This window comes from Giraffa tippelskirchi, chromosome 6 (genome assembly GCF_054371585.1).
Source record: "Giraffa tippelskirchi isolate mGirTip1 chromosome 6, T2T-mGirTip1v1.2.pri, whole genome shotgun sequence".
NCBI lineage: Eukaryota > Metazoa > Chordata > Mammalia > Artiodactyla > Giraffidae > Giraffa > Giraffa tippelskirchi.
Window position 1 is genome coordinate 139,639,957 of NC_137280.1, and position 15,394 is coordinate 139,655,350.

The 15,394-nt window shown below is 38.3% G+C and overlaps 1 protein-coding gene across 9 annotated transcripts in view; it reads left to right on the forward strand.

Moving 5' to 3' along the window:
* LOC145510507 (uncharacterized) overlaps positions 1-15,394 on the forward strand; it is a 546,282-nt gene that overhangs the window by 282,920 nt on the left and 247,968 nt on the right. For 2 of the 9 annotated variants that reach the window (XR_014057064.1, XR_014057068.1), the window contains exons 2-3: positions 115-224; positions 5,605-5,661. Coding sequence is in view for 1 of the 9 variants with exons in the window: in XM_081501901.1 (XP_081358027.1) it covers positions 5,598-5,661 (64 nt within the window). In the remaining 8 variants the exon portion in view is untranslated. Of the gene's footprint in view, positions 1-114; positions 225-4,592; positions 4,960-5,597; positions 5,662-15,394 lie in introns of those variants that run through there. The other 7 variants (XM_081501901.1, XR_014057067.1, XR_014057065.1 and 4 more) reach the window with 6 other exon arrangements.

Here is a 15,394-nt window from a genome sequence, read left to right on the forward strand (position 1 = left end):
TCTTGGCCTCAAGGCCTTTCCCAACTTTAATGAATCTGATCCATTCAGAAATTGCTAGTGTTTACTGGATGCTATCCCAAGCATTTCATGCATCTTACCATTTAAATTTTGCAGGAACTCTTTGTGATATTACTATTACTTACATTTTTGAAATGGAGGAACTGAGACTATGTCATTGAACAATTTGCTGAAGTGGAGGAGTGAGGTTTCAACCCTAACAATTGGTGAGCATTTTCTGTGATCTTCACCATCACCATGCCAAATCTGCTGTATGTCTTTCTCTAAGCCAGCAATTCTCAAACTTGAGCATGTCTTACAGTCGCTGGGGACATGTAAAACTCATCTTCAATGTTTGGGAATCAGTATTGCTGGATAGGACCCGGGTATCTGCACTTCTAACAAGTTCCCAGGTTATGCTAATGCTTCTCCTTCCATGCTCACAGGCACTTTGAGAATCTCAGTGTAAACACCCTCCCAAGTCAGGGATATTATTCTCTTTGTCTAATTGTTTATTATCTGTGTGAAGGTTTTTGAAAGTGTAAAAACATTACCTAAAAGCAAAGCACTATGCTTTTCAGAGTTTTATCTGAGCCAGACAAATTCCATTTCATGAGTAAATACTACATACACACAATTATAACATAGATAGATATACAAATAAATGGTTTGATACTTCAAAGCTCCATTTAAGTCTTTCACTGTTTTTACACAGCTTGACTGTGCCCAGGGGCTGTGAGGCATCTTCCTGTGACTGGAAGGTTAATCTCTTAAGGACCAAGCTGTTTTTCTAAAACAGCATAGTGTGGTACATGGTGCTGAGTGTGAATTCAGGCTCAAAGAGATCACACTGAATGGAGTTTTCAGCCAACAGCATGTAGCTGTCAACCAGTTTTGCTACTTCACAGCTGTAACTCCAAGCTCAAGAGGGAGCCAGTGGTATGATTAGGAGACTTTAGGAAGATTGCATGATACGTTGAAGGGGAAAGGAAGCAATACTTGGTAAGAAACTTTTGAATAAAGATGATTTTTTGCGGGTGATGCTCAATATGTGATGATAAGCCTTCTTTTGAACTTGCCATTCATTTATAACTATCATCTCCCTTCCTTCAGAAACTTTCTTTTTTATATCCAGTTATAGAATGTTGGAAATACCTCTTTGGTTAAAAAAAGATGACTATCTGCTTCACTGCTATTGTTTGTCTTTATTCTTGGTGTATACATTAAGAATGTTAAGCCAAGACAAATGACTGTTTTGACTTTTGACGCTTTCCTTGTTTATGTTAAAACATCAAATGAGGTTGCTCATTTTCTATAGAAATTTAAAAAGAAAATCAAACTAATGAGTTTGGTGTATCAAATATTTATTGAACACTTACCAAAGTGTTTGAAATTCTGGCGGGCATTACCCTTAGATAAGGGGCAGGCATAATTGGTTTTATCAGGCTTCACTTTACTATACTTTCAGATATTGTAGGTTTTTATTTTTGTAAATTGAAGGTTTGTGGCAACCTTGGATTAAATCTATCAACATCATTTTCCTAACATCATTTACTTGCTTTGTATCTCTGGGTCCTATTTTTGCAATTTTCATGATACTTCAAACTTTTTCTTTTTATATTTGTTATGGTGATTTGTGTTCAGTGATCTTTGATGTCACTATTGCCTAAAATTATAACTCACTGAAGGCTCAGATATGGTTAGTAATTTAACCATGCATATTTTTTCATGAAGATATGACAATGTTTTAGACATAATGCTATCACATAATTAATAGGCTGAAGTATAGTGGAAACACTCCTTTTATTTGCACTGGGAAATCAGAAAATTTGTGTGACTTTCCTTACTGCAGTGGTCTGGAACTGAACCCACAATATCTCTCTATTAGATTCTTTTCCTGCATGCCAAAGACTTGATATCATATAGAAGATTGTTAGGAAATGCTTTCTAGAAGTTGGCTTGTTGTTGTTCAGTTGGTAAGTTATGTCCGACCCTTTTGTGACCTCCATGGACTGTAGCCCACCAGGCTCCTTTTCTCCATGGGATTTCCCAGGCAAGAGTACTGTAGTGGGTTGCTGTTTGCTTCTCCAGGGGATTTTCCTGGCCCAGGAATCAAACCTGCATCTGCTGTTATTGTTAGGCAAGTTCTTTACCCCTGAGCCAATAGCCACCTGTAAATCAATGAAATTAAACATTCACTCACATCCTACACAAAAATGAACTGACAATGGCTTAAAGACTTAAATGTAATATACAATACCATAAAACTCCTAGAATAACATAGACAAAGAATTTTCTGGCATAAATTATAGCAATGTGGTTTAGGTCAATCTTCCAAGGAAATAGAAACAATAACAAAAATATACCAATGGGATTTAATAAAAATTTTAAACTTTTGCACCACAAAGGAAGCCATAAACCTGTGGAAAATTCTTCAAGAGATGGTAATACCAGATCACTTGACCTGCCTCCTGAGAATACTGTATGCAGGTCAAGAAGCAACAGTTAGAACTGGACATGGAACAATAGACTGTTTCCAAAGTGGGAAAGGAGTATGTCAAAGCTATATATTGTCACCTTGCTTATTTAATTTATATGCAGAGTACATCACGAGAAATACTGGACTGGATGAAGCACAAGCTGGAATCAAGATTGCCAGGAGAAATTTCTATCAATAACCTCAGATATGCAGATGGCACCATCATTACGGCAGAAAGCGAAGAAGAACTAAAGAGCCTCTTCATGAAAGTGAAAGAGGAGAGTGAAAAAGTTGGCTTAAAATTCAACATTAATATACTAAGATCTTGGCCTCTGGTCCCATCACTTCATGGCAAATAGATGGGGAAACAGTGGAAATAGTGACCGACTATTTATTTTTCTGGGCTCCCAAATCGCTGCAGATGGTGACTGCAACCTTGAAATTAAAAGACACTTGCTCCTTGGAAGAAAAGCTATGACCAACCTAGTCAGCATATTAAAAAGCAGAGTCATTACTTTGCCGACAAAGGCCTGTCTAGTCAAAGCTATGGTTTTTCTAGTGGTCATGTATGAATGTGAGAGTTTAACCATAAAGAAAGCTGAGTGCTGAAGAATTGATGCTTTTGAACTGTGGTGTTGGAGAAGACTCTTAAGAGTTCCTTAGACTGCAAGGAGATCCAACCAGTCCATCCTAAAGGAAATCAGTCCTGAATATTCATTGGAAGGGACTGATCCTGAGACTGAAACTTCAATACTTTGGCCACCTGTTGCGAAGAACTGACTCATTGGAAAAGACCCTGATGCTGGGAAAGATTGAAAGCAGGAAGAGAAGGGGATAACAGAATGAGATGGTTGGATAGCATCACCGACTCCATGGACATGGGTTTGAGTAAACTCTGGGAGTTAGCAATGGACAGGGAGGCCTGGAGTGCTGCAGTCCATGGAGTCGCAAAGAGTCAGACATGACTGAGGGACTGAACTGTACTGAACAAATAATAAATGCTGGAGAGGGTGTGGAAAAGGGAACCCTCCTACCCTGTCAATGGGAATATAAGGTGTGATTCAGCCACTGGAGAATAGTATGGAATTCCTTAAAGAACTACAACTAAAGACCATATGATCCAGAAGTCCTACTCCTGGACATATATCCAGAAAAGATTAAAACTCTAACTCAAAAAGATATGTTATAGGAACCCCAATGTTCATAGGAGCACTATTCAACATAGCTAAGGCATGGAGTCAACCTAAATATCCATTGACATATGAATGGGTAAAGAAGATATGTTATAGATATACAGTGGAATACTACTCAGTCATAAAAACAAATGAAATAATGCCATTTGTAGCAACATGGATGGACCTAGAGATTATCATACTAAGTGAAGTAAGTCATAAAGAGAAAGATAAACATATCATATGATGTCACTTATATGTGGAATTCAAAATACAATACAAATTAACTTATTTCCAAAACACACTCACAGACCTGGAAAACAAACTTAAAGTTACCAAAGGAGGAGGGGAGGGATACAGTAGAAGTTTGTGATTAATAGATACAAACTACTGTATGTAAAATAGATAAACAGTAAGATCCTACTATATAACACAGGGAACTGCATTCAATATCCTATGATAAACCATAATGGAAAAGGATATGGAAAAATATATATGATATATCCATGTTTGTCTGTGTATATATATAATATATATACATATGTATATATAGCATGTGCAGGAGGGAGATTGAGTCACTTTTCTGTATACCAGAAACTAACACAAAATTGTAAATCAACTATAAAACAAAAAGAAAAGCTTTCTAGAGAAAATAGAATTTGAAATGAATTTAGGAAAGAAGTGAACGTTGATCCTATTCAAGAGGAAAAGTCTTTGATGTTTGTTATCAATCCATTTAACAGTTATGTATGGAGGATCCACTAGGAGGTGAGGAGGTTTTAGGTTCTGGGGTACATAGGTTGTAAGCTATGTTTTCTGCCATTTTGCAGCTCAGGTTTTGTTGAAGGAGATACACATCAAGCAAAGAGTCCACACATAATTCTCTGTTCTATTCGCATCATAATAGGAGACACATGAAATGCAGGGCCCTGTGACAACCTAGCGCAGTGAGAGAGTGACTTAATCTCTGGGGTCAGAGAGTCTCTAGCTCAGCTTGAGACCTAAAGGGAAAAGAGTAGTTGACTGCATCATGGGTGAAGGAAGAGGTTCCAGGATGAGCAAAGCCTTAAGACTTGAAAGAGCCTGGTGCTTCAGAGGAAGTCAAAGGAGGTTCATCCCACCATAGGAGGAGTGGAATGAGGCTGAAAGGCAGGGAGGGACAAATCGGGCTGCTGCTGCTGCTAAGTCGCTTCAGTCGTCTCCGACTCTGTGCGACCCCATAGACGGCAGCCCACCAGGCTCCCCCATCCCTGGGATTCTCCAGGCAAGAACACTGGAGTGGGTTGCCATTTCCTTCTCCAATGCATGAAGGTGAAAAGTGAAAGTGAAGTCGCTCAGTCGTGTCCAACTCTTCGCGACCCCATGGACTGCAGCCTAATAGAAAAGTTCTATTTTATTTTTATTTTTCCACCTTTATTGAGATATAATTGACATATCACGTTGAATAAGTTTAAGGTGTACAGTATGTTAATTTGACCTGTTTCTGTATTGCAGAATGTCCACCACTGTGGCATTAGCTAAAACCTCTCTCCTGTCACATAATTACCATTATTTTTTCTTGTATTGAGAATAGTTAAGTTCTACTGTCTTAGCAGCATTGATGTGTATAGTATGATATCATTAGCTATAATCACCATCACTCCTTTTCCTTCCTAAAGCTTTAATGAAATACATTCTTTCTTGCTTTCATAGTACTGACATTATTATTAGGAACAAAATCTTGAAGTTGAATTGATAACCATGTGTGTGTACTGACCATAACCATTCTCTCTTCTGAAGGATCAGTATGAGGTTTAACAATAAAATTAATAGCAGATGTGTTGAAATTAATGTGTGCTTTCAAAACTACAATGTAAGATTTTTTGAGAGCTCAAGTCTTTTAAAAATGGTCAAATGTGGTCCTTTGTTCCTTAAAGTGCCTCTTAAAGAGTAACTCTTTTTGCTTTGAGGGTGAAGAGAGTCCTCAGTAAGACGCAGAAGCCTTCTGCCCCTCAACCACGAACTTCACCACAGGTACAGTGTCTTGCGATTTAAAGATGTGTTAACAATGAGATATTACCTCATACTTGTTAGAATGACTATTACCAAAAACACACAAAAAAGAGAGACCAAAAAGATAAATGTAGCAAGAAAGTGGAGAAAAGGGAACCCCTGTGCAGTTAGTGGGAATGTAAACTGATATAGCCACTGTGGAAAACAATAGGGAGTTTCCACAAAAAATTAAAACTAGAACTGCCATCTGTTCCAGCATTCACTTCTGTATATTTATCTGAAGGAAATTAAATCACTGTCTTTAAAAGATAATATTCAGCCCCATATTAGTTGCACTATTTATAATACACACACATGCATATATATATATATATATATATATATGTGTGTGTGTGTGTGTGTGTATACACACACACACACACACACACACACACATATATACACAATGAAATATAATTCAACCGTAAAAGAGATAGAAATCTCGCCATGGGAGACAACATGGTTGGACCTTGTAGGCATTATGCTAAATGAAATAAATCAGACAGAGAAAGACAAATGCTATATGATCTTACATGTGGAACCTAAACATACACGCACACACACAACTCATACATGCAGAGAACAGATTGGTGGTTGCCAGAGACAGGTGGTGAAGGGGAAGGGCTGGGTGAAATGGGTGAAGTTGGTGAACATGTACAAACTTCCAGTTATAAGGTAGTAATTTCTGGGGATGTAATGTGCAGCTATAATTAATGATCATGTGTTGTATGTTTGAAAGTTGCTCAGAGAGTATATCCTAAAAGTTCTCATCATAAGGAAAAAATTTGCAAGTATTGTGGTGATGGATATTAACTAATTATGATGATCATAGTGTATACATGTATCAAATCATTATGTCCTACACTTGAAACAAATATAATATTTTAATATCAGTTAAAATTTGTATTGTGACATCCCTCCCTGTAGGAAATGGTGTCTCACCTTAAAGAAGGCAATATTCTTGTGATTATTTTTCACATCTTTCCTTCACTCTGTATCCCCAATACTTTGAGTAGTTTTACTCTTCATAGCAACTTTTAAGTACCTATTTTTAAAATCTGATTAATTATTGAGGTAATTGACTATAGGGTCTCACAACCTGGTTAGTGACATAGTCCAAAATACTTATTTAGGTTTTAAAAGTCACAGATCCCATTTTGGTTGTTGATATCCCAGCTGTGATGTAAACAAGAAAGAAACTGACAAATCTAGGTCAAAAGCACCTAGAAGCACTATGTGAAGCCTCCATACATGCACAGAACCTCACAGATAGTGGTACAAAGCTGGTTGAAAGCCAAAATTGAAGCACACTTATCTGATCCAATCCCATCCAGTTGTGTGAACAGATTCACCACCAATTGCCCTATGAAAACAGGCTCTGGTGTTCATGAAATCTGCTAATATTTACAACTGACTGTTGCCTTTCAGTTCTTGGTTAACAGTGTACCAGGCAGGCACAAAACTATGCACCCAGAATTTTTACCATCAAGATAGTGGCATTTGGTAGCCAGAATGACTTGAAATCTGGTGGAAATGTACATCAAACATACAAAGACTTTCACAAACAGATTTTGGCAACAGTTTACAGCAGTGTTCATTGATTCTACCAAAAAAAAAATATATTGTTTTAGCCAATTCAAGTGTACGATGCAGTGTTGTTAGGTACAATCACCATGCTTGAAAGTCCCATATTTTAATCTAGACTCTTGAATGCTTCTGAATTTCTATTTTGTTGCTGCTGCTACTGCTGCTGTTATTTTTAGTAATATTTTTATCGTTTCTTCTTGATATTGAGGAAAGGTTTTTTGAAAATTGCAGCTTGTCTCATTTGTACTGAGTGAAACCACCATCTTTGCATAGATCCCTTTCAGTAAAATCTTCTATTGATTCAGATGATCAACCACAGTTTGAGAATCTGGACCTAAATAATTTGGTCGCACAGCAGAGTCTTTGTTCAAGGTTGTGAAGTAACAAATTGATGGATTATTTTTGTTGAATTAGTTCCCTTAGTTCAAGGGAAGAGTATATACTCTGGAAAGTGTGCCTGTGTTGTCTGACATGAAAATCATACCACGGTGCGATGGGTGTAGTAGGTTTCAGTAAAAATTCAAGTGACTATTTTAAGTATGAATAGAATCAGAAACACTTTGCAGTCATTTTTGACTCATCCTTTTTTGTTCTGAGCCCAAAGCAACTTCTAGATTTTATGACCAAAATTATTACTAAATATATAGTTGCATATATTGGGATAAAATGGAAGTCACACATTATCATACATTTGTTTTTACTTTTTGATGAAAGCCTTAATAACCTGTGACTATTTTTACTTAAAGTCAAGTCTATGAGGGCTTTTTTCCCCCTGTCATTTAAAATTACCTTCTCAACAGGGGACTGTATTCTGAACTCCCCAGAGACGTGATTTTTGATAAGGTGGAAGGAGAAGAATTCAGCTTTGTCCCTAATTTATTTTCCTGCCTTTCCTCATTTCTCTCTTTATCTTAACATGGAGATTGTCATGTCACTTTTCCACGTCTCATGGGGTTGAATCTTCAAAGCTCTTAGATTCTTTTTTCAAATAGATGTATGCCTTTGAATTTTAATTTTCATATCTTCCCTCAAAATACATAAATTTTTCCCTCTTCTGTGTTGGTGCTACTATCATATTGAGACCAGAGTTCTGTTATTGTGAAATGCAAGCTAAATCAGATCGAAAGACCTCTTCAAACCCTGCTTGCTCCTTTCTTACTGTTCTGTGCACACTCTGGAGAATTTATCCTTCTGGTTTGGTGCAAGTTAGACAAATGACTGCAACTCATTTTTGCTGAGGAAGGTCAGGATACATGTTTTTCACTGGGGCTGCCTCAGGTGGTGCAGATTTAAAAATTGCAGCTTGTCTCTTCTCTTTTTAATAAGGGAAATTTTCATAGAACATTGAAAAATTAGCACCACTAATCTGTGAGAACTCTTCCCGCAGGCATAGGGAAAAATAACCTAAACACATTTTCATATCATTCATGAGCACTAATTGGTGAAAATGTAATGCCAAGAGAAAGAGTATACTCAGGAATTCCCCCTTCCACAAGGCAAAATGAACTAGAACTGATTGAAACGGTCATCACTCAAGCCAAAACTTAGTATTGGTTATCTACTGCTGCATAACAAACTATTCTACTGTAAAATGTCATGGGATAAAACAGCTCCCTCACTATGTTCATGGTTCTGTCAGTCAGGAATTCAGACTAGACACAGCAAGGATAGATTTTCTCTGCTATAAAATGTTTGGCGCCTCAACTGAAAAGACCTTAAGTCTTGAACTGAGTTGATGGCTGGGTCTGGAACCATCTGTGGAAGATGCCTTTTTATTTTCTGTATTTATGATGATTTTACATCTAGAACCTTCCTGGTGCTTGAGAGACTACCCTCAAAGGGTTAGTTAGTTTTTAGAGATAGCCGACACTTGCCCTTTGCTATGCAAACCAACTAATCTGGAGTCCATACCCTAACCACTCCCTTTATCAAGCTCATATTTTGAAAAAGGAGCATGTGGAATGAAAGATATTATAGTGGATCCTCTTTGGAAAATACAGTCTACCTCCAAGATTTTCACTTCATGCATCTTTCCTGAGAGGTAATGGAAACCATCCCAGAGGCAGGAAAACAGAAAAGATCATGACACACTAAAGGTTTGTTATACTGAGTTCATTTTGGTTAAGAACTCTGGAGTCCAAAAGGACTTGGACTTCAGTTCTGACTTTTCTGGCTGTGTGACATTGGGGAACTCATTAACCTCCCCATGACTCAGTGTTCTCATCTAGAAAATGGGTCTGTTAGCAGCATCCATTTCATTTTGGTGTTCTGAACATTCAATGAGGTCTCACATGTAAAGCATTTAGTGTAACAATTGACATATGAAAGTCCATGCTGTACTCATGGTGCAAGTTGGTACTGCATCTATATATTAACCTCTTCTAGGACTTGAACTGTGAAGAACATTGAGACATCACACCACTGATGGTGGGAAGCAAGATCATCTTAAGTGAAGATACAATGTTATAGATTTTATTAAATAAAAGTTACTCTAAGTGGAAAAGTTCATTATGTGGAATTGAAGTCTAGCTTTGGGGTTTCAGAAAACCGACCACCTGACTTTTTCTTATTTGCAAGGCATACTAATTGTTTTCCTGTCTTCTTATTTTCAAATGAACTGTGAGTTTTGAAAGAGTTTGTGACTGGCTGTACAGTTGTTTTATAATGATCCTAATGCAGATTGTCGTGGGATCTTGGTACCATAGGGACAACAAGGCTGCAGCAGTGTAGGTGAGAAACAGTAACTCAGATGGACATTGACTTGGTGCCAGAAACTGTGCTGGACACTTGACTACATTCATCAGGTTGAACTCTCATGATATACCTATGGGTACCATTGTCATTCATAGTCATATGGGATATCTTTGGCTGTTGAGAGTAACTTATCAAAGACCATACAGCCCTTGGGAGTTGGATTGGAACTCTGAAGCCCTTTGACTCTACAGCTCAAAATTTATCCTCTGCATGGCAGCCTCTGATCCTGAAAAACCACACTGACCCTGGTCCTTGGCCACACTTCTCAATGATAAACATGTTGGTCAGAGTTGAGCTCAGTAGCTGTAGTCCATCCCTGTTACCTAAAAGATACCTGGCAGCACTTAGGAGAAGGAGAATGCTGCCTCCATAGAGGAGGAGCTTGGGCATCCCCTCTGCTCCTCGAGACACATCAGGAGCATGTTTCAATGGCTTGATGAGAATGTGGGGTCTGCTGATTTCTTAACTGGCTTTATTTGTGCAGGAGCAAGCCATGCTTTGTGTCAGCATTCAGTGATGAGATGGGCTCAAAATCAGTAGTGTCCTCTCTTCTGTATGTATGTTTGTTTAATGAGTGATTGAGGGTTGTTTTACTTATTTATTGAAAGTGAAAGTTGCTCAGTCATGTCCGACTCTTTGTGACCCCATGGACTACACAGTCCATGGAATTCTCCAGGCCAGAATACTGGAGTGGGTAGCAGTTCCCTTCTCCAGGGGATCTTTCCAACCCAGGGATGGAATCCAGGTCTCCCACATTGCAGGCGGTTTCTTTACCAGCTGAGCCACAAGGGAAGCCCAAGAATACTAGAGTGGGTAGCCTATCCCTTCTCCAGTGGATCGTTACAGCCCAAGAATCAAACCGGGGTCTCCTGCATTGCAGATGGAATCTTTACCAACTGAGCTATCAGGGAACTTATTCAGCATTTCAAAATCAAAAGCTGCCCAAAGATAAATGATACATACATGTGTGTGTGTGCTAAGTTGCTCAGTCGTGTCCAACTCTTTGTGACCCCATGGACTATAGAACACTGACTCTGTCCATGGAATTTTGCAGGCAAGAATACTAGACTGGGTTGCCATTCCAACTCCAGGGAATCTTCCCAGGGGTCCAACTTGTGTCTCTTGCGTCTCCTGCATTGGCAGGCGGATTCTTTACCATTGTGCCACCTGGGAAGCCGTGTGTGTGTGTGTGTGTGTGTGTGTGTGTGTGTGTGTGTGTGTGTGTGTGTGTGTGTGTGTGTGTGTGTGTGTGTGTGTATACACACACACATATATATAAATTTTATATTATTCATACTGTATAATATATATAATAATATGGTATATATATAAATTTTGTACATATAAAATTTATCTTTTGACAGCCTTTGACTGTATATAAACACACACACATACATACACACACACGTGCACGCACATATATGCCTCCTTGTTGTACTTCTGTATTTTTAATAGCAAGTTATTTTATCTATGTTTTTAGAAGAAGTTAAAATTTGTAACTTTTGACGTATATTTTTCTTATTGAGAGATTGTGTGAGGAGATTGATTACATGGGAAAGTGGTCCTGTTGAATATAGTAATCATTGTGGTGTTATTATTTAGTATTGACTATATGTGATACTGTAAGCATATTGCAGGTAATAACTCGTTTAATTTTTGCAACCACATAAGGGAGTGAATACTGCTATTAATCTCATTTCACAGAAAGAAAGCTCAAGGTCATCCAACTGTTAAGTGTTGGAACTGGAGGCCCTGTTCTCTGTTACTGTGCTATACTAACTCGTAGTATAGTGAGAGGGTCAAGCTACTGATCTATAAAACTCTGAGAATTAGGAATATCTGCATGTGTTTGTAAGCTTGAGAGACTTGTGTAAGTACTTCACTGTTCCTCATTTTTTTTTTTTTTTATCATAAGCCTGTTTGAAAAGTCAGGAGTTATACTGACCTTAGCAATGGATTTTTCATCATGGGTAATACTGACCAACATAGAATCCTCTTGAACAACAAGGACAAGAGTAGAACATATGGGAATGTCTTCCTCTCTCAATTTTAGGTGAACGCTTGAGTCTTACCAGAGAATTTACCTTCTGCCTGAAAGGCAGTTATGTTTACTTTGTGAGGAAGTCTTAACAGTACCGGAGCTTGTCTTCTACCTCCAAATGCACTGTGTTCCAAATGATGTGTCATTTGTTTGAATCTCAGAAGGCATTTTCCCATAGGGAGAACGCTGTAATTCTAAATTAGGGTATCGTGACTGCATGCTTTCCCTAGTGCCCTCCAAAGATACTGTGGAGGGCTGCTCTTTGAAACTACCAACTTGTTGTGGACTTTTAAAGTTGTGTTACAGGGAACCTCTTCATATGTTAATAGTTGCACAGTCCTATATTGGATCTGAACTTTCCCACTGTCCATTCACAGGGCAGATTATTTTAAAAAGTACAACCTCAGGATATGAGATTTGGAAGGAAACTTGTATGCACTGAGTGTACATGTATCAGGGGCTGCCTGAAGTTAAGACTGGATTGTCTTGTGTGTTAGGATGACAAGCCTTGCCTTGGGCATTGAAGATGCTGATACTTCTCATAAATGGAAGATTTGTGTAGCATGATAATTTTATAAAGTGATGAAATTATTGCAGCTTAACATAATCATCAAACTTCATAAAAATAATTTCCTCTCCCTTCAAAACATAACTAGGTTTGGCCAAATATTGGCCAAATATAGAAATTTACAGTCAGCAAATCAGCTGTGTGGTCTGTTTGTGACAAATCTGGTCATGTTACCTACACCTTGTCTGACTTTAAAAATAATTTTAAAAATATCTTTTATTGTCAGGCAAGAAAATAACTTAGGAAAAGGCAGTTTTTAGTTTAATTCAAAGCTTATTTAAAATTCCATGTGGGTGTTTTCTGAGAAAATTTCTGACTAGTGCCATTTCTCTCTGCTCACTGGGTTCTTCTGTTGGCTTACATTATAATCAGAAAAATGCAAAGAATTTTCATTGATGGCTCACCATAAAAGATGATCCACTCATTTCATCATCTATTTGTGGCACATTTTCCTCTGTAGTGTAGATCTTTCTTGCCAACCTTGAATTGTGGGTCTGGCCACTTGGATAATTGCACCTTGTAGTGTTTCATATAGGAAAATACCCATAATATACAAACCAATGTATGTAAAATGTCTTGCTGGAACAGCAAGGCAGGACAGTGTAAATATTTAGGGTTGGCTGGTTGAATATTTCCGAGGTATCTAAGCTACAGGAATGGTTTCTGGTCACCTGGTACCTGCCCTGGAATGCTTTGGGGCATAGGGTACAAGAGTTTAATAAGGCAGTGGTTGCGGCATAAATTTAGGATTGGCTGGTTTGCATTCAAAGGCATACATCTGACTGGGTCCTTTGCTCTCTCTAAGAATCAGCTAGCCCCAGGAGGCATAGATTCTCTCCAGTAAAACAGCTGTTTTTTGTTATTGTTGTTTTCAAGATGCTAAAACATCATAATCTATAGAACATTTAAAAAACAAGATATAATACATGACCTCTTAGTGCACTCCTATGGTGTAGTCTACCCATGAGATGACGCTGGGCAAGAGGCCAGCAGCACAGGCCCAGGAGGCGATGTGGGCATGTATGGTCTGGCAATTCGGGGACCCCAAGTGTGGAACAGAGTCTGGAAGGTCCTGGGCCCCAGGTGGGCACGTTCCCTTGTTCTTCTGGGAATACGTGTGGTCAGAGGAGGCTGAGCAGGGGATTTTTAAAGCTCAGGACACTTCTTTTCCTGTTCTAAGGGAAGTACTCCCTGTAACAGAGGGTTTTTTAATTTAAAAAATTATTTTTTCAATGAAGCCATATATGAAGTCCTAATTTCTGAAACAGATGAAAAGGAAAAGTACTCATAGTCAGTACCAGAGTCTATGATGTGCCCTGACTGGTTTTGACCCCTGTGTCCGCATTCTGCCTTCCCTCTTCCCTGACATCAGCCCCCACTCTCTCTGCTATTCACGCCTTCCTCTTACTCAACACCAGAAGTACCTAGAGGAAACTGGGGGCTCTGACTTTGGTCTCGACCAGTGGTTCCCAAATTTGAGCAGGACTCAAAGTTGACCAGAGGACCTATTAAAACATATTGTAGATGGCTATCTTCCCCATCCCTGGAGTTTCCATTTCAGGAGATCAAGGATGACACCTGAGAATCTGCATTTCTCATAAGTTCCCCATCAGAGGTGCTGCTGTGATCCAGAGATGACATGTTAAAGATCACTGGGTTAGAGGATGATGCCTAAGAATTCTCCTGCAAGCTTTTGGAGCTTGGTGTCGTTCACTGGAAACCTCCAAGTGTTGTCTGTCATGTAAATGGCATGGAGAAATTATAAAATAGGAACAGGCTTTGTTGGGCGAACAGCAAGGTCTACTCCTTGCTTGGTATTTGACATAGCTTCCTTTTCATCAGCTTCCTTTTTGGATGCCAGTGATATGATCTAAGAGCTTATATTTAAATGGTTACGTGTGGCAGTTAGGAAAGGCCACTGCATTATCTCACATTTTCCGTTTAGAGCTGAAACAGCTGTGTAAACAAATTATTTTAAGATTAGAAAAATGTCTTCAAAACAAGATGTGATTGAAATGAGTGGTACGATTTTTGTCACTACTTTTTGAGTCAAAAATAGACACTAATTTGTTCTTTTGGTAACTGGCTGAATTTCAGAATCTTGTCAAAGATTCATTAAATGTTGGTTTTAGTTAGAAAAAAAGTGTTTCATATTCCATTGATTCATTGATAAATGATATAATCACATTTTGCTCTCGTATTAAGAATAACTTTCAGTCTGAATAGAATCTTTCTGCCTCATATTCTCAGTTTTGAACTATTAATGTTTTCCATTTAAACAATATTCTTGTTGATTAAGAATTCAATTTTCAAATACTTATGTTCTGTAAGAGGTATTACTGAACATATAATTTGCTTGAGTTGAGTATTATTTTTCTGTTACATACATTTATTATCTTGGCCAGCAATTATATTTTAAGTGAATTATATGGAAATGAAGACAGGGTGATTATGAGTAAAATAGTAGGAGTGATATATATTTTTTGCATTAAAATTGAAAAATAAATATAGTGTGTCAGCACTCAGGCGGAGCCCCACCTCCAGTGACTGACCTAGAAGGACCAGTAAAGATGAAAGGACAATCAGAAAAGCACCCCCAGGTAGCCTGTCAGGCCCTCTAAAAATAGATACTTCTGAGGAGCTTAAGTTAGGTCAGAAGATACAATTGGTTTGTATCTGACAAACTGACAGTGAGACCCAGGATCAAAAGAGGTGCACAGAGATTGTCCTGATGTGTGACACCTAAGCTTGTAATGCAGCAAAGG